We start from the raw sequence: 19,784 nt of genomic DNA, 5'->3' as shown, positions 1-19,784 counted from the left end.
CAAGGCAAGGGGAAGGAGGGTTGCACCCCAGTGTGTTACCGGGCATCTGGTGCTTGGTGCCTTGTGTTCAAGGTCCCGTGGTCTTGTACAGGTAAAATGAGGCATATAAACACTGGATTTAGGATATAGACTCTTGTAGGAAAGGGAGTTTCAAAGGAATGTTTCCCAAAAGCATTAAACCAGTGAGAGAATTCCTGTTGTGGTGGACCCGGGCCACACCAAGGCAGAAACTGGTATTCATCAACACATTCACAATCTTTGTAGATTGGAATCATAGTCCAGAAAGTTGGAAGTGTAGAAGCCAAGCAACGGATGCCATATTCCCAAATAATTGGTTTCAGCTACAAACATTCTGCTGGTGAGGAGAACGAGTTCCTATGTGATACCTGAGCTCCTTTGGGAGAGTGATCTTCCCTATCCTAGAGCACTAACGTCTAACACTCCTTGGCTCCCTTGGGGTTACTCAAAGGAAAGGACATTCAAAAAGGTTTCCTCTGAACATAGAAACTCTGAACAAATTCTGTTGAGAAAGGTGCAGGGACAGTTAAGGTGGTTGAGAATAATCTGAAAGTTGCATGTTGTGGGAGGCAAGAATAGGAGCTGGGCTGACCTGAATGGTCTCCCTCAGGGAGGGACCAAACCCAAATCCCGTAATCCAATCAAGCAATTAGAGTGGATTAGAGGACTTTGTGCCTTATCCCAGGGCCCAAAAGCCATAAAGGTGGAGGTGAGAATCACTATCTGCCATTTGAAAACGGCTCAGTGAGAGGAGCATCCCTTTGCGACCTGAAGCTCCTGGTTAAATGTATCTTGTGGACACTGTTTCTGCAGACATGGAGGATGCCCACCTCCACCCCTCAGAGGAGCCTCAGTTCAGCGCCTCTCCCAAACCCCAGTCATACTCGTCAAGGAGAGGCGGTGCTGAAGTCCACGGAGGACCCTCTGTGCCCGAGACGACATCCCCTGCATCAAAGACTCTCTCCTCCCCGACTGACCCGTTGGCTCCCGCATCAGCAGGGCTGCCTCCCACCAAGACGCCTCTGAGTTGGAAGAGCCTTTCCCAGGTGGGAGCCGGGCTTCAGAACATGGGCAACACTTGCTATGTGAATGCGACCCTACAGTGTCTGACCTACACAGAGCCCCTCGCCAGCTACATGCTGTCCCAGCAGCACGGGACCACCTGTAGGAGGCAGACATCCTGCATGCTGTGTACCCTGCAGGCTCACCTGACGCGGGTTCTCTGCCATCCTGGACGTGTGCTCCGGCCCCTGCCACTCCTGCTCGCCGCCTTCCACAGACACAAGCAGGAAGATGCCCATGAGTACCTCATGTTCATTCTGGATGCAATGCAGCAAGCATGCTTGCCTGAGGACAAGCCCTCAGACCCTGAGCGTCCTCAGGACAGCACCCTCATCCAGCAACTCTTTGGGGGGTACTGGAGGTCTCAAATCCAGTGTCTCCACTGCCAAGGCATTTCGAGCACTCTGGAACCTTACCTGGACATCAGCCTGGACATCGGGGCTGCTCACAGCGTCAACCAAGCTTTGGAGCAGTTGGTGAAGCCCGAACTGCTGGAAGGTGAAAATGCCTACCATTGTAGTAAGTGTCTGGAGAAGGTGCCTGCGTCCAAGGTGTTGACTTTGCACACTTCCCCGAAGGTCCTCATCCTGGTCTTGAGACGATTCTCAGACTTGACAGGCAACAAAATGACTAAGGAGGTGCAATATCCTGAGCGCCTTGACATGCAACACTACCTGTCTGAGCAGAGGGCAGGACCCTTGGTTTATGTGCTCTATGCCGTGCTGGTGCACGCTGGGAGGAGTTGCCACAGCGGACATTACTTCTGTTTCGTAAAGGCAGGAAATGGCCAGTGGTATAAAATGGATGATGCTAAGGTCAGTGCCTGTGATGTGACTTGCGCGCTGCGCCAACCTGCCTATCTCCTCTTTTATATGCAGAAGACTGATCTGGAGAGAGACCTTGGGAGGGAGTCAGTCAAGGAGGGAGGACTCGCATCTCCCAAGGCAGACCCCACAGTGGTGAGTGAGGCCTCAGGAGAGCCGACAATGGATCCCTCCGTGAACCTTCCTGAGTTGGAGGAGCGTGGGGAAGAGACCTCAAGGCAACAAATGACATTAGACCAGTGGAGATGCCTCCAAGAGTGCAACCACCCTAAGCCTGAACTCAATGTCAGGAGAAGAGAAATTGCTCTTCCTGCGAACGCAGTCATCCTTCACCACTCCAAATACAGACCTGAGATGCCGAAGAATCATCCTCAGCAGACCGTCGACCTGCTCACCACTGCAGCTGGGATGCTCCCACCTCAGGTGGCCGGGGACGTGGCCAAAGTCCCGCGTGTGCCAGGGAGAGCCAGACCTACCAAGAGGACGAGCAAGAAGGGACAGAGGTCTGGGGAAGCAGTCCAGGGATGTGTCTCCTAACTTTGGTGCACATGGGCGCACACACTCACACACACAGCGTCACTCACTCACTCCAAACCCGAACACAGTCCCATACTGGAAATATTTTGTGTTGTGTGAAGTGTGTGTTCTGTATGTATGGAAGAACCATCTATCTGGTGTGTTCATGGGATATGGCCTTCAACTGAAACTAGAGGACACTGATATTTAAACCTGGGTCTTTGTCATGATCTTATATTGGGATAGTGTGGATTTCATATGGGGTGTATCGAGGAACCTGCCTCTCCTTCAGCCTTGGGGAGAGTGGGGGCCACTTGCAGGTGAGAGGCAGTGAGCAGTCAGGGTTGAGAGTGGATAAGATGCTGAGGACCTGGAGTTGGAGTGATTATGTTTGACCCTCCCGTGATGCTCCCACTTCCCAATGCTTCTCTTCTATTTATATTGAAAGAATATTTGCCTAAACATAAGTATTTGTGGGGTCTTGCTAGTGGTGTGTCTTGGTCATTGCTGGGAAATTGTGAGAAAGTAATTAAATGCTTATTTTTTGGGCGATAACTGCATCCAGCCTGATAGAATCATGTTGATTATATTATGTTCCCTTCACTCTCTCCCACATTAAGACTGAAGAGAAGCAAACTAACAAGGACTCTTATTCCAAAGGGAAATGCCCAGCCTCCCACTGAACATAACTTTTTACGACTATTTTGCTACCATTTGCTCTGTGGCACCTCCTGACCCAGAAGCAGTGGACTCTGGATTTCAGACCAGTTCAAATTCAAATTTGGACCTGGGTTGATACCTCTGGAAAACCGTGCTAAGTTCATGAATCTAGCAAAACGGTTTTTGAGGTCAGGTTATAGGTGCTCTGTGTTATCTTTTTATTATTACAGGAGAGATTGACAAATTCATTGTAAAATGGAAATTATTGCATGACCACCAAACGCCTCTGAGTGTGACCGTAGATGTGCAATTGTAACATCACATCATAATGTTATTTTCACTCTGTATTCAAACTTGGACATGCACCCTTACTGGAGAGTAAGGGACAATAGGATCTGTGCAGAAGAAATCAGGCTTTTTTGTAGATTTTCATGTACCAAATACAGATTAGAGATATAAAGTGTCAGGGTTTCTTTCATGTCTGGGAATTGTGTTTCTTTTGACCAATACAGTTTATTGTGTCGTAAAGAGTGAGGGAACCTGTGTGCATGTCTTGCCAAGAGTTCCCTAAGAGGACCTGCAGGTATCCCCGTCCTCTGAAGACTGTCATAGGGAATGAGACAGCTCATGGACTCGGGGACTTGTCCTCCACAGCAGAGGACCCTGAGGAGGTGTCTCTGGAATGAGGATATGTCCCCACCTGGACTGTTGTGGTGAACCAGCAATTCCTCCGCTGAACTGGATGGAAACGGTCAAGTCCACAACATGCTGGGTGTCCTGCTTTTGTGCGCCTACACATACACTCCCCCCACTACACAGATGCTGCAGTTTTTCTTTAGGTAAATCTATAGGAATGTCAAAGCGTGCTTCCCAATCCGGAATGTCAAGTTTGTGTTAGTGAAATCCATTTTCTAACAAATGTAGGGAAATCATCCTGCCAATTTGTAACTTGGTTGTAAACAGAAATTAACAAGTTAATCTGAAATTGTTTTATAAATGTCTGAATTTCTTATTTAGAAAAAGATCCCATCCAGAGTTCTGCAAATTACACCATGTTTTCTCCTAGAAGACATTTTCTGTACTTGTTGATATTATTTTTCTGAAATTGTTATGCAGAATATTGCATCTGCTTTGTTTGTTTTTGCTCTAAAATGTTATTATGAAGTTGTGTGGTTTTTTATTCTTAATAAAAAATTCCCACATATGATTTGGTGTGCAGGCTTTTTCTCCCCAGTATTTCAGAACCTTGAAACAGTTGTTTTATTTCCAGGCTGGCTCCTCACAGAGGCTTCTTTGCCTGCTTCCCCTGAGTGGAATTCCACAGCCACCTCTAGGTCACCTGCAGCTCAAATTCATAGCCTCCCCCCATGGGAATTTCTCACTCCTACTCACTGGCTCAATATAGGGGAAGCTCCAGCAGCCATTTAAGAGGAAATGCAATGAGACATAGGGACATTATTCTTCAGGGTCTCTTCAATTATGAGAGCTCTGACCAGGAAGATGCTTGTATGAGAAATTAAGGGGGAGGGAGTAGATTGAACCAGAAGCACACCATCTCTGTCCAAGGCTAGAGGAGACCCCTAGGAGGGATGACGGGAGATGGTTGGATAACACACTGTGGGGACGGTGGAGGCTGGACAGTCAGCAGATGGATTCTCTGGTTAGGTGTCTGGACGTCAATGCTCATCCTGTCCAGGTATCCATTAGTCACTCGAGGGGTGTCTCTCTATATCAAGATCTATTAGTCATGAGGACAGACCAAAGAATCTGCAGAGCGTCCCACAGAACAGATTCACGAGTTCTTTTTTTTTAAAGATTTATTTATTCATTCATTCATTCATTCATTCATTCATTCATTTATGATAGATAGAGAGGGGGGCAGAGACACTGGAGGAGGGAGAAGCAGGCTCCATGCCCGGAGCCTGACGTGGGACTCCATCCCGGGTTTCCAGGATCATGCCCTGGGCCAAAGGCAGGCACCAAACCACTGAGCCACCCAGGGATCCCCAGATTCATGAGTTATTTCCTGGGAAACCAGAATTGCCAATCCTGGATGGAGTTCTAGGTGGACCTCATACCTGTTTCCAGGCTACAATGTGTTGAGTCCTGGCTCCCTCAACCTGTGGCAAGATGTCAGGGTGGAATTGTTTTCACAATAGAAATCTGGGCTGAAACTGGTTTTGGGGACAGCCCCAAGGCTAGATTCCATGGCAGTGTATGGAGGTTTAATCTGGGAGGCCACATCCAATCAATGATCTGTGAGCTTGACAAGGAGGGTAGGTTCCTGGCCATGGTGGGTGAATGTAAGCAGAAGGATTACCTGACTCCCCTTCATGAGCTTTTGTGTTGTCCAGCAGGAGAAAACAAAGTCAGGACTTTTCACAGGAGATATCCTAGGGCATGTGTCTCGTGGCAGGTTTGAGCTCAGGCAGGAGACAGGAAACAGCTTCTAGGGAGCTTGCCTCCTCCCGTGAGGTGTGCATCATCCCATTACCAGCTGCTCCAATAGAAGACACCACAGATGGACCACATCTTAGCTCTGCCTCTCCACTTCATAGAAATCAAGCACAGTAAAGGCATGGAGATGAGAACAATCCATTCCACGGTGATATTATTAAAAGTGCTCATTTTAATGGGAAAAGAACCCCACCCCTGCAGTGATAAGGGGACATAAAATACATTAGCCTCCTGTTACCAGAGGGTCAGATGAGAAGGTTTCAATACAGTGTTTTAGTTTCCTTAGAAGAAGCCATTGCATTCACTCTTCTGGCAGTGGACCGAGCTAATCCTGTCTTCAGAGTGTAGGGATAGAGGAACATTCCTCAGCATCTTAAAAGCCATTTACAGAAACAGCTCAGCAAACATCATTCTCAATGGGGAAACACTGGGAGCCTTTCCCCTAAGATCAGGAACAAGGCAGGGATGGCCACTCTCACTCCTGCTATTCAACATAAGATACCTAGGAATCAACCTACCCAAAGAGGTAAAGGATCTATACCCTAAAAACTACAGAACACTTTTAAGGAAATGGAGGGAGACACAAAGAGATGGAAAAATATTCCAAGCTCAAGGATTGGAAGAAGTAATATAATGAAAATGTCAAGGGTGCCCAGGGCGATTCACACATTTAATGCAATCCCTATCAAAACACTGAGGACTTTCTTTAGAGATTTGGAACAAATCATCTTAAGATTTGTGTGGAAATAGAAAAGACCCTGAATAGCCAGGGGAATATTAAAAAGAAAACCATAGCTGTCTTTAAAATTTTTAGTGATACTGTGTGTGATACATGATTTGGAATATATATGGAATCAATACATTTTGTTGCATTAGGGATTTTTCCATTTGAAGACATCTCAGTAAATCAGTTCCACGTGGTGGCTCTAGCATGTTGGGGCTCACATGCCAGCGATCACACAGAAGCAAAGAATTGAAGGACACATGGAACCTGAAGACTCCATAAGCAAGGGAGGGAACTCGGGGAGAGAATGGAATTTTAAGAAATCCCTCACGGAGGAAGAGCATGGAGTGAAGACACTCTGGGTGCAGAGACGGGAGACGGTGGTGGATAAGGAAGAGCCCCGCCATCAGGAGGGAATCCGATGCTGCCAATTCCTTCCAATGTGGCTGCTTTTGCCTTTGGAGTGTCCTAGATAATGTCTGGTTGAGGGCCTTGCTGTCTCATGCTTCTTACCTGGAAATGAAAAATAACGCCAGACATGTGGGTCTCAGGAATGTGGGAGGGAGCCCCGAATCCAGCAGCACGGCCACTGGGGAGTCTCCCTGAGAATCTCTCTCCCTCTCTTTGTCGGCCCCCCTCTCTCCCGCTACTCTGTGGTCTCTCTCTGGTCTCTCCCTGTCTCAAACAAATAAACAAATAAATCTTAAACAGAAACAAACAATGAAACGTGTTCATGTCTTGGCATCTATGTCCCCACATCCAAGTCGATTAGATCCAGGGAGCCCGGTGTTACTCAGTATTTCAGGGTGTGGGAAGCACTGAGTCCTTTGCACTTTGCTACACTGACCTCCTCTCTCGTGTCGGATCCACCTCCCAACTCAGAGACATTTTCAAGATTTTTCCAACAATGTGGTTTGGTTTTGGGGTCTGCCGTGCACAGTCTGGATCCCTGCTCAGTGAGAGGCTCCATCTCACTCTCCAACTGGCACAGATCTATCCGCTTAGCTCTCTATCTCAATCTGTCTGATGAATAAATAAAAATTTTAAAAACCCTGATATTTTCTCTACAAAATTCAAACTGTCACATTATTTTTCTAATAACTATGATTCATGAATGTTATAATTCATTCTTCAAGGAAATAATGGAAACATTAAATGCATGTATATGTCACCAAAGTTTAAAACAGCATGAGAATGGCCTCCCAAATCATAAGAATCTGTATAATCACGCATTAATTACCTTTCAACAATGCATTAGTCAATCTTGCCCCTAAGAAATATAATTGTTACATAGCACCAATTAGTTAACCTCAAAACCCACATTCATTCAGTGGAGAATGTCTTTCTGAGGTGTCACCCAAGGACCAAAATTGGAGTGGAAGTGATCTGAAATCCTGTGCCCACCTCTTCCTTGTCAGGAGATTGTCACACAGACGGATGACTCTCAAGTGTTCTGGACAGGTTAGAGTTGCTGGGATATGGAGCAATTCCCTGTGGGAGATGGGTCCTTGCCAGGCACCTGCTCTTCAGTCAAAGGTGGGGGTGGATTGTGAAGGTGCTGTGATTCAATCAGCATGATCTAATCAGGCACGATGCATTTAACTCCTGAAATATAAGCATTTCATTGCCTCTTTGCATTTCCAAATATTATCAAATGACGGGTTTATGGGTTGACTTCTCAATATATATTTTGTGCCCATAATTTCCTGAAAAGAAGTCTGTTGCCATACAAGGCTGTAGGTCATCGACGTACACAGTAGTTTGTCATTTCTTTGTGTAGGTGCCCTGGGTTTTCAAATCGGTGCTGGTTGTATATGACCAAACATATTGCTGCCAACACTCCACCCACGCTGGTATGGACAAATGGTCTTTCAATATAAAGAGAAGATAAGCAATGGGATGAGGGATGCATGAGGACACGGTCTGGCATGCTCACACTGACCCCAGGTCCTCAGCATCATTTCCACACTCAAAGCTGGCTGCTCACTGCTTCTAATCGTGCCACCTTCAAGTGGCCTCATTTTTTCCCCAAGGCTGAAGGAGGGGAGGATTCACCCAGTGTGCTTCCAACTGTGCTAAATCCATCTATTACTCATATCCATAACCTATACCAGCTTGTTCAGATAACTCTGTCGTCTTCCATATCTGGATGAGAGTGGATTTTGCTTTGGGAAGATAGGTTTGGCTCTGTTTGGTTGGGTTTGCTTTGGTTTGGTTTGGTTTGGTGTTTTGATGGCAGGGAAGCAAAAGACATGTAAGGTGACTAGAGGGGGAGAACAGGCCTGCTCAGACCTTCTTCCGCTAGCCTTTGTCTCTGGACTCCCTGTGCACATGGAGGGAATCCTCTCAATTGCACATGAAGTCCCAATTCTGCTGGAGAGCCCAGCATTAACGCCCTATGCTCAAGCTTGCCTGCATCCTCACCCTTGCGCCCTATATTCCTGCATGTCCAAGAATTCTTAGGCTACTTTGCTAGTTCCAATCCCAGCATCCCCTCGTGATGATAGGCCTTCGCACCCTTGGACCTCTGGTATCTTCTGAGGCTTCCAGAAAGTAGGGAACATTTCTATTACTGCACACATCCCATGAGTGCCCAGGAAGCTGCATTTTCCTCAGAAGCCATGAGATAGCAATAGGGCGGCATTCATGGGATGAGACATGGGCTTGAGGCTCAAGGGGCCAGACTCTGACCTGGGTCACATAATGATTGCCTGAATGGGAGTTACTTAGGGGTTGGGGGTTGGAGAAGGATCGCACACTGTGACTTTTCTACTGCATTCTGACTTTTAAATCCTTAGTGTGCTCATAGAGGAGCTCCTCTACCTCCACCTACAGGCATCTGCACAGACAGAGGGAACACCCTTAAACAGATGCTCTGGAGTGAGAAAAGAGCAGTCAGTTGTTTTTCTAAAAAAAAAAAAAGGAAATTCTCTGAATACAAATATGGAAGTGCTTGGTGTGGTTTGGTGTCATTTGGCATGGTGTTGTATTATTTGTTTCCATGGGCCCATATCAGAGATAACCCTGAGAAAGAGAGACAGAGAGACAACGAGAGAGAGAGATAGAGAGAGAGAGAGAGAGAGAGAGAGAGAGACCTTGGCCTTGGTCTCGTGCTATTTGGACGACTTGTCAACCATTGCCTCCTTAGGAAATCATCGGAGGGTAAAAAACCTCATTGCTCAGGTTTCAGAAAGGAGGCATCATGATCCAACGTTAAAGATGGATCCAGAATATGTATAGAGGGAAAACCACCCACTGATCCCATTAAAGACCAACCTGTGACCCAGGGCCCATACAGTACACAGGGCTCCCTCACAGGGTGCACAGGGTCAATGTTCCCTATGCAGTACTTCACCAAGGAGATTGGGTGTGCAGGAGACCCTCAAAGTCTACATATCCCCCAAAACTATCAAGTTGTTGTCCCGTCTCAGTTAATTAAGGCTGGAGGAATTAAATTAACTATAGAGAGTTTCAGAATTGCTGAGGTTAAAAAAACCCAGAAACCAAATCAAATGAAACACATGCACGCTATTCATCAGTGGTAACATTTATTCAGGGAAATAAAACCCTGCTCAACTGCCACTGGTCAGAGAGGAAGTGGAGCACCACCTCCTCCAGGAGGTCCATGGAGCCCAGCGAGTCCCTAAGGGCACAGCCCGGGAAGCAGCGCACACTCACCCTCACATAGTCACAAGATTCCGTGTCTTCCTTCCAGGTGCACTTCTGCCCCTCCTGGGGTCTCCTGGGGAACCTGTGGAGCAGGCCCTTCCTCTGCTCGGCTTCTTGCATGCTCGAGAAATCACAGCAGGGAAAGGAGAAGGAACTCCGTTCCCTTGCTTCCAGCCGGACACCTGCTCTGTGCTTGGGCCAACCTGGTCCTTTCCCTCCTCAGCCACTCTATGCCCACCTCTGCCCCACCCTTACTACAGTGACCCACCAGGTCGTCCAGACAGTTTCTTACATGCAGAGTCAGAAAGGGTCTGCCTTGGCATGTGCCAAGCTCCATACATTCACTGGTGCAGGGACACTTGTCCAGCCACAAACCCCACACCAAATCAGCAGGGACAGCTCCATCACCCAAATGTGGACCCTGTTAGCCTGGGAGCTCCTCTGCCTGCCTCGCCCAGCCTGGCTCTGCCCGCAGCCGCCCTGCACACTGTGGATGCACACGGACTCGGGGTCTGTCATATCAGCCATGGCGATTGGTTCACAAGCCCCGTTCTTCACCTTCATCTCTCTGCCTTCTCCCTCTCAGCCTGGTCCAACAGCCCAGCCTGGTGCCACTGGTCCCGCTGACTCCATGGCTCCACATTCTCCTTCAGCCTCCTGGAGCCCAAGGCCACGGGAACGAGGGTCATGCCCCAGTGTTTTATGGGGCATCTGGTGCTTGATGCCTTGTGTCCAAAGGCCCCACAGTCCCTGCACTTTACCTGGGGGAGGAAGGGGCAGGGGTTAGTGCATCTTCTCAAATGCCAGTGAACCTGCCAAGCACACGAATGAGAGGCCATCCTCATGGAGTAGCACATGGGATGAGGACAGGGGACATCCTATCTGGCTAGTGAGGTGTCAGTATAGTGAAGACCTCTGGATGCTTGCTCCCCATCTCGTGGAAGGGAGGGAAGGTGAAGAGGGATTGGTGGTGTCAGGTTGAAGACAGGTGGAAACATCATTAAGATTCGGGACAAACACAAGGCTCGATCTGATCTCATGTTGCCCTGAGGCTGATGCTCAGAGCCTCTGAGTGTCCCAGTGTGTAGCCTGGGGGATTTCCTGCCCATGTCACGATGGACAACTGAGTCCTGGCCACGATCTTATGGGAGCCTAGCCTGTCTCAAGACTCCTGGCAGAGCTCCTGCTTCAAAACCCATGCCAGCCTCCCCACTCACCCTGGGATCCTCCTCCTCTGGTCTGGGTACTCTGAGGGCCAGTCCTGCTGTCTTTGGCTTCTTGCCTTTCTGGGGTCTCAAGGGAGTGTCGGGCCCAAGCTGGTCATGACTGGCCGCCATCAGTCCCACGTTCTGGAGGGACAAGTCAGTCTGCTTCGGGGATGGGTTTCGGGTAGCCTTAGGGAAAAGAAAAAAGAGAGTCCTATTCACCTGACCTAGGCGTCCTCCCTGTACCATCTTACCAAGAGGCCTTAGTGAGCTTCAGGACGGTCGTGCCAAACACATTTCCCCTTGTCACTTCTCTTTCCTCCTTCCTGTCTATGCCCTCCTGGCCAAGCCACATCCCTGCTCTGATGGATGCAACCAAGAAGGAATGTTGTTCAGTCTGCATTGAAGGACCCTTGATGACACTATCATTAAGTTTCTCCAAAATCCCATTGGAAGCAAAATCAGGGACAGAACCTCTCCCACTGCGGGAGACTGTGTGTCCCGTGGGAGAGGGGGATGGTCAGGAATGGCCAATTCCATTGCTCCCGGACTTTTATACTGCCCCAAGGTCACGTGACGTTTCAGCCACTTGAAACACATCCATCTAATCCTCTTAGCTGCTGCAGGGATTGAGCCAATCAGCAGCTTCAACAGGCTAATGATGCCGTCATGAGAGCGATTTCTATGACTCCGTGTGTGTGCCTGTGTGTGTGTGTCTCTGTGAATGGAGGTGTGAGTCCATGCGGATTTGGTGGAGATTGGAATTTCTGCAAGTGAAATTATATTGGTACATTTTAGCGTGGGAATTAGCCTCAGGACTCATGTTTCCTGAACTATTGGTATTTTACCAACACTTCTGCTGAATTTAGACCTAATGGTATTAAAAATGGGGTCAGGGTTTGAGGTTATTCAAGCTGTTATATCCATTTTGTCAACTAACTTTCAGTTAAAAACTGAAATATCATAAAGAGCAAGATCTTCCAATCGGCTATAATCGCTTGATTGGATTAAGGGATTTGGGTGTGGTCCCTTTCTCATAGGGACCATTCAGGCCAGTCCAGGTGCTAATCGTGGCTCTCTCATCAGACAACACCTTCAGGTCTTTCTCAACTTCCCTAACTGCCACTGCTTCTTTCTGAACAGAATTTGATCAGTTTCTATGTTCAATGGATATCTCTATGAATGTCCTTTTTCTTCCTCAGTAACCTCAAGCGAGCCAAGGAGTGTTAGTCGTCAGTGCTCTAGGACAGGGAAGATCACTCTCTCAAAGGAGCGCAGGTATCACATAGGAACAGGTTCTCCTCACCAGCCAGAATGTTTGTAGCTGAAACCAATTATTTGGGAATATGGCATCCATTGCTTGGCTCTACACTTCCATCTCTCTGGACTATGATCCCAATCTACAAAGATTGTGAAGGTTTTGATGAATACCAGTTTCTACCTAGGTGTGGCCCGGGTCCACCACAAGAAAAATTCTCTGGCTGGTTTTATGCTTTTGGGAAACATTCCTTTGAAACTCCCTTTTCTACAAGAGTCTCTATCCTTAATCCAGTGTTTATATGCCTCATTTTAACTGTTACTCAGGGAATTCCACCGCAATATCCTTTATATTCTCTTGATTCAGTTGAAGTATGTTGTAGGCTTGTGCCTTTTTCCACATTGTGGGCTTGGCAGGTGTAGATGCAGGTAGGAGGGCCCTGGGTTAGCCTGTGGTTTGAAAGTGTCGTTATGGCTTCTTCCGCCCACAGAATTGGTAGTGTCTGCTGAAACATTTTTGAGTCGTCACGACAATTCATTCCTACTTGTGACCATGATCCTTTGCATTGGGAAAGGAGGCATCTTTGTGCAGGATAGAATAGTGAAGAATAATGAAGTATAGGAAATTGTATAAGTCTAGGAAAGGTTGAAACCTAAGTCTATTTGTCTTCTTTACTGACCAGAGGCCAAGAGAAACAGGAACATTTTGACAGGCCTTGGTCAGTGACTGGGCTTCACAATCCCTGGGGCCCTCGTGAATTCTTGATGTTCACTTGCCATCCCTGGACACTTAGAGAATAAAAGTGTCATCTCTGAAGCAACCATGTTTTAGGATATTGATTCTGTACCCATAGTGTTCAATAAAAAACTTGTGTAGGATGCTCTATATGATATCTCCATTTTTACCTGAAAGTTTTAATCCCTGAGCCCAACCTGCCAATGAAGGCACATACTGAGACCCCTGATGAGACTGTCCAGTCCCATTCCACATCTCCTCTGAGTAGCCCTAAAGTTAGCCTCAGCCCACCTGGTGGACCTCCTGGTGCCCAGGAAGTGCCGATCGCTGACACCCCACAGCCGGCTCGCCAACCCTGTGTCAGAGCTGACAGCCTGGGTGTGCAGCAGAGAGCCAAGAGGCCCTGCAGAGTCTCCCTCAAGGGTCCCCAGGCTGGCTCCCAGGGCCATGGGTTAGGACACACCTAGGCACCACCCAAGTATCCTGAGGAGAACACCCGTCCCGCTGTCAGGAACGAATTGGCAGACAATTCCCAAATGCCCCTCCATACTCCAGACAAGAAATGTGCCCAGATGCCCCTAGACAGGACCCAGAACCCCCGAAAGAAAGCGCGGTGGAGCCCCAGCCAGCACACCTGCAGGAGCATCCAGGGAGCCCCTGTGGGGAATTCAGGGAATCTGTGTCCTCCAGGAAGCAGTCGTGCCCGTGGATGCACAGCCAGGCCCCCGCAGCCCAGGAAGACACCTGCCCTCTGGCCAAGCAAGGGCCCCCAGCCCACACCTGCCACATGTCACCTGGAGATGCTGCAGCCGTGCACCGAGCCCCCACGGCTGCCCTCTGCGCGGGCGCCCACTCAGCCTCTGAGAATGGTCTTCACCAGATTGGACAGAAGCTGCTGGAGCTCCCGGTTCCTCGCAGCTCCCTCATCCTTCCTCCTGAGTAGCCAGGACCTGCTCAGGGCCCTCCTGCCTCCCACCTGTTGGACGGAGCCTGTGTCTGTGGCCCCTGGAGTGTCCTCCACGGTGACCTACAGGTGTCCTCATCCTCAGAAGACACTGAGAGCGAATGAGTCAGCTCCTGGCCTCGGACATTGTCCTCCACCCCACTGCCACCTGACGGGGTGACTGAAGACCTCAGGACGTGGCCCCTCCCGGACTCATGTGCGGAATCAGCCCTTGCTCAGCTGCATTGTGTGGAAATTCCCGGGTCTACAGCCTGCTGCCTCTCATGCTCCTGGGGCCATGCACCCACCCCCAAAGCACACCTTGTACTTTCCTTAGGGAAATCCATGCACTATGACAAAGGCTACTCTTCCATGTAGAATGTCAATTTTATCTTCTGCAAATAGATTCTCAGGCCTTGCAGCGGCTCCCTGCAGGATGCATGTCCCCTCTTCCCACCTCAGGGTGCAGGGGCTTTGGCCGGGAACGGGCATCTGATCGCCCTGATGAAGTCCAGCTGGACGGAGTTGCTGGAGCACAAAGTCCGACAACTGCTGCTCGCCTTGCAGCGCAGAGATGTCATCTCCATTTGCAGCTTCTTAGACGACTATCGTGGATTCGCCACCACGGACGAGGTGCTGGACCTGCTGTTCACCGAGTGAGCACCTGCCCCTCCGCAGCCCAGGGCTGGGCCACCTGCTGCTGGGGAGGCTGGGGATGGTGTGAGCTTCCCGGCCTCGGGCTGCTCCCCCACCTGGAGTAGGGTCCCCCAGGGCCTAGCGGGGTCCTGGAGGGCAGCCTCGGGGCCTGGCCTGTGGTGGGTCGGCCAGAGTGGCCGTGCCTGTGCTCGGCAGCCATCCTCCTCCCTTGTGAGACTTGTGCCTCCTCCACCCATCACCAGGGTCCTGAGCTGGCCTGTTTCCCCATTGAAAGGGAGGTTTGAGAGTCCATCGGGGGTCTGTGTCCTGGGGCAACCAGACCGGGGGACCCCGGGGTGCCTCAGGCCCACTAGGGTATTGGCCATGGGCCTGGCCGGAGCCCTTTCATGCTCAAGCCTTCAGGAGTCCCCAGCAGGTGCGGGCGATTCTCTGGGAGCTGCCCGTGGCCCCACGCACAGAGCTGAAGGCCCCCGGGGCTCCGGCCTAGTCGGGGTCAGAGGGTGACAGCCCCCATGATGAGAAGTCACATCCCCAGCACAATTTATGGGATGCCCCCACCCTCCTCTAGGTATGGGTGCATCGCAGATGCGTGGGGTAACAATGACATGGTCCTGCAGCGCTGGAAACTGTGAGTGACTCTGGCTCCTGCAGGAGGGCCTTCCCTCTCCAGGAGGGCAGCGAGGGGGCTGTGGGGTGGGGAGGCTGCACCCTCACCCCACACATCTGCAATTCCCGTGACAGGGTAAAGGTCTAAGGCCCCTTCTGGAAAAGAGCACAGGAGAGCAGTGGATGGGGTGCGGGCTTGATGGGAGGCATTGGGACCCCTAAGGAGTCCTTCTCCATGCCCCCCAACCCTCTCTCTGCCCCACACCTGGGGCCAGAGCAGAGGGGGTGGGAAGCATCGCACTCCCCAATCTGGTAGCACCTGGACCCGGGGGCACAGCAGGTGCTCAGGAGGGCTGGTGGGGGCTCCCGGACCAGGCGGCCCCCACCCCGTGGGAGATGGGAGATTAGAGTCAGTGGAAGGACACCCCCAGGGCCCCCTCGGGAGTGAGGCAGCCCAGAGCCATAGGAGGGAAGGTGGCGGTCCCGGGCAGTTCCTGGCAAGGCCTGGCAGGACACAGAGCCCGAGACCTCCTGGCTTGGACCTACCCAGAAGACAGTGTGTGCAGTGAGGGCAATGACAGGCCAGATGCCCCCCGTCCCCATACGCCTGCCGGTGGACTCAAGGGGCAGTTGGGCAGGGACCAGGCTGAGGAGGGAGCCCCGCTTCCCCAGGAGAGATGGTGATGGTCACCCCACTGGCCGTGGGCTCCCCAGCACAGAGGCTGCGTGCCAGCCCCTCCTCAGGGAGCAGGCCTGTGGCAGGCAGGACCACCAGGTGGCAAGGGGACGAGGAGCAGGACTGGCCTCCAACATCCTGCAAGGGATGCCGGGTCCCTGGGTCCTGCAGGGCTTCCTCAGGACACCTGTGAGTGATGGTGCCCTGTCTTCTGATGCCTGTGCCCTCCTGTCCCTCCCCAGGGCCATTTCCTGCATGCTGGAAATATGGCTGGATTATTTTCGGGATGAATTTTGTCAGCTCCCAGAATTTCCCTCCCTGAGGATGATTCTGGAATTCATGAGGCAGCGCATGCCAGGCTCGGACGTGGAACTCCATGCCCGGCATTACCTCCAGCAATTCAGACGCCTTCAGCAGCAGAGCCAGAGGCTGGGGGTGAGGAGGCCTGGGGGTGGCCGAGCGGGGACAGGGGGTGCCCGGCGGATCCAGCCTCTATGCAGCTGGGCCGGGAGCAGGGGGTGGGCTCACACCCCACCCCACGGGCTGTAGGCTGGGGACACCTCCCAGGGCTCTTGCCCCCACACATGTGGAGCAGTGGGAAGAGTGGCCTTGATTTGGGAGGAACGTGGACAGTCTGCCCTGATGGTGATACTTTGTCTTCTTGGAGCTACAGCTTTGGACCGAGCAAAACACCCTGAACCCGTTCTGGAGTGCGCCCCAGCTCTGGACGTGGGGCCTACTGCCCCGTCGGGGCCTGAAGGGATCGAGGCCATCCTGGCTGCTGGGGCTGAGGGCTTGGCCCGCGCTGAGGCACCCACTGGGGAGGCAAAGTCGTCACTGGTCTAGTTCACTGCTCCGCCCTGCAGGAGCCCCCTGCACCCCTGCGAGCCTGGAGGAGGAGCAGGTGCCACCCCTGCTCTCGAGGTCATGGATGTGCCCGAGCAGCCTCCTAACTCGATGGAGCAACCAGCCATAGGACCGAAGCAACCCTGTGAACCACCTCGGGAGCCCGCCCCAGCTCCGACTGTGGGGCCTGCTGAAGCTTCAGGGTGATGGAGCTGGTCCTGGCTGCTGGAGCTGAGGACTTGGTCAAAGCCGAGATGCTGGCTCCTGAGTTTAAGCTAGTGCAGATGCTGGTCGAACCTATGATTCCCTGCCCCGATGAGGAAGAGCCACCTGCACCCGCGGCCACCCCAGAGGAGTAGGCCCAGGAGCCTGCAATTGGGGTTCCCAGAGTGTCAGAGCCACCACCTGCCTCCGGAACTACCTGCTTCGACCCCTGAGCAGCCCCCTGGTCACCTCGGGAGCCCGCCCCAGCTCCTGCCGCGGGTTCGTGGTGGCTATAGCCCAATGGAGCCTTCCCCTCCCTGTCATTGCATTGTTACTATATTTTATGATTTTCGTAAACCTTTTGTAAGGGCTTATATATTTTATTTGTAATAAGGGATAAGTTAACCTGGTACAAAATTTACTCTGATGCTTCTGAATTTCACATCGTGGTACTTTAGGTCCATTCACAGTGTCGCAAGCCCCCTGGTCCAGGGCGCCGAGGGACACAGCCGAGGATCCGTTGCTCCCCCGGGACAGGCAGAGGCCGGGAGGACCCAGGACAGCCAGGTCACTCCTGCTGCCAGGCCCAGAGCTGTGCAGGTCAGCAGCCCCGCCCTGGAGCACCCAGGCCCTGCACACTGGGGGCTGTTGTAGTTACTGCGGGAGCTGACTCCAGGGCTGCACAGCTGGCTGCCTGCACTGTTGTTGTCCCTCCTGGTGTCACCCTGTACCTGGGACTGAGCAGGGGGCTCACAGGATAAACAACTCCCACTGAGCCGTACACCTGTCAGGAGGCGGGGCAGCTCCCAAGGTACACACACCTGAGAATCAGCACAGCAGGACCCTCCCCCAGAAGAATTGCTAGAAGGTAAGGGGAAAAGCCAGTTATTGACCAAGCAGCACTGGAAAGTTCCAGGGGAAGTGGAGGGATTTACAGTATATAGAATCAAGATTTGTGGTTTCCTGCCTTGTTAATTTTCCCCATTCTCACTGGTGTGAGGTGGGATCTCATGGTGGTTTTGATTTGTATTTCCCTGATGGCAAGTGATGCAGAGCATTGTCTCATGTGCGTGTTGGCCATGTCTATGTCTTCCTCTGTGAGATTTCTGTTCATGTCTTTTGCCCATTTCATGATTGGATTGTTTGTTTCTTTGCTGTTGAGTTTAATAAGTTCTTTCTAGATCTTGGGAAGGCAAAAAAACATTTTTTTTTGACAGTAAGTTTATCACCCCGTGGACACAGGCAGCGTAGTGCATGGACAGATGCGCACGCCACTGGGGACGGCTCCCGCCCGGCCAGGCTGCTCACAGCATCACCTCGGAGAAAACTCGTTTTGTGCATAAGGCACGTCATGCACAGTTGGCGTCTTTGGAGACTTTGCTGTGCTTTGTCTATCGTAGTGAGACTGGATTCCGGCTCATGTTGAAGTGATTTTGGTATTCACAGAATAAAAAAAATCGATAGAAATGAAAGACTGTTAATAAAAATGGGAGACTATGAGATCTCCCCCTAACCCTGACAGATCTCCCCTACAGCCCCGTGGTGGCAGTCGGCGCCCGGTGCCCGGTGAGTCTCCGCAGGGACCAAGAACTGGAGGCGGTCCCCACCCGGGCGGTGCAGGGAGAGGGGGTGCGGATCACGTTCCTTTGGGCATCGTCGACCCAGAGGAGTTTGGCGGCACGACACACACAGAGGCTCAGCAAACAGATGATGGGGTCAGAGCCCCGGACAAGTGTCCTCGGAGGAGCTGGGGTCCCGGGTGGTGCGTGAGGCGGGGACAGGTGCTCCCGCGCCCTGAGGCGATGCTGAGCAAGCAGCGGGCAGCGCGGCCTCGTGTCCCAGGGAAGGAGGAGGGGTCGTGGGGGCTGCGGGCCTGGAGCCGGGCCCCTCTGGGCCTGCGGAGGGGATTGCTCCAGGGGACACACCTCCTGGCTCTAGGGTCTTTCTGCAACCAAGCGATGTTTCATTTTCTCCAGACAACACCACCTGCTGATTAGTCTGTTCACCCAGCGGGTAAAGGGCACGGTATCGCGGCCGTGACCGTGCTACATTCACACACCCACATGCACGCGCGTGTGACTTGGACACACACACAGTTAGAGACACGTACAAACCATAGAAAGTGTCACCATTATGCACCAAGAATTTATCCAGTTGAAAACGATATTGCTCCAGGTTCCTTTTCAGCTTTGCTAAACTTAGGTAAAGGGGGCCTGGTGGGCAGAAGCAGAAGTTTAAGAAACAATTCCAGAAAAAAAAGAATCAGGAGCTGCTGCTTGCACCGGTCAGCAGCGCAGGGAGGAAGAGATCGGAGCTGAGTTCGTGTTCAAGGGCACGATGGTGCGGCCCCCTCCGGGCTGCCTGTGGGAGCGCGGGGCTGGCGGGGGGCAGGCCGCCCAAGCTGCCGCAGCCCAGGGTCGGGGGCCCCGCAGGGACTAGGCCGGGGAACAGCCTTCGGGGACGTGGAGGCGGGTCCCGCGGGGCTCACAGGAAACAGGTGCTCCCGAAAGGACCCGGGAACCTCGTGCCGCCTCCATGCTAGGGCCGAGAAGCATCGTGCTGGGTGCGGGACACCTATCGCGGCCCTGAGAGCGGCGGCTGCCCTTGCCCCACGTTCCAGGGGTCGCTCGGGGCGGACCAGGCCACCTCCATCCTCCTGGGTCGCCTTGGCCCGGCCTCGTCCCCCATGTTCCTTCCAGCACTCAGCTCTAGTGGGGGTTGCCT

General features: G+C 51.9%; 1 protein-coding gene and 1 long non-coding RNA gene across 2 annotated transcripts in view; one reads left to right on the top strand and one right to left on the bottom strand.

Annotated features, from left to right (window-relative positions):
• LOC144283935 (uncharacterized) overlaps positions 1–19,784 on the bottom strand; it is a 315,621-nt gene that overhangs the window by 232,343 nt on the left and 63,494 nt on the right. The window lies entirely within an intron of this gene.
• Positions 834–16,856, top strand: LOC144285092 (ubiquitin carboxyl-terminal hydrolase 17-like protein 6). The gene is made up of 3 exons (XM_077850361.1): positions 834–2,357; positions 14,534–14,704; positions 16,722–16,856. Exons 1-3 carry the CDS (start codon positions 834–836, stop codon positions 16,854–16,856), a joined length of 1,830 nt encoding a protein of 609 aa, XP_077706487.1.

This window comes from Canis aureus, chromosome 15 (assembly GCF_053574225.1).
Source record: "Canis aureus isolate CA01 chromosome 15, VMU_Caureus_v.1.0, whole genome shotgun sequence".
In the NCBI taxonomy this organism is placed as follows: Eukaryota; Metazoa; Chordata; class Mammalia; order Carnivora; family Canidae; genus Canis; species Canis aureus.
This window is presented reverse-complemented; position numbering and strand designations above follow the sequence as displayed.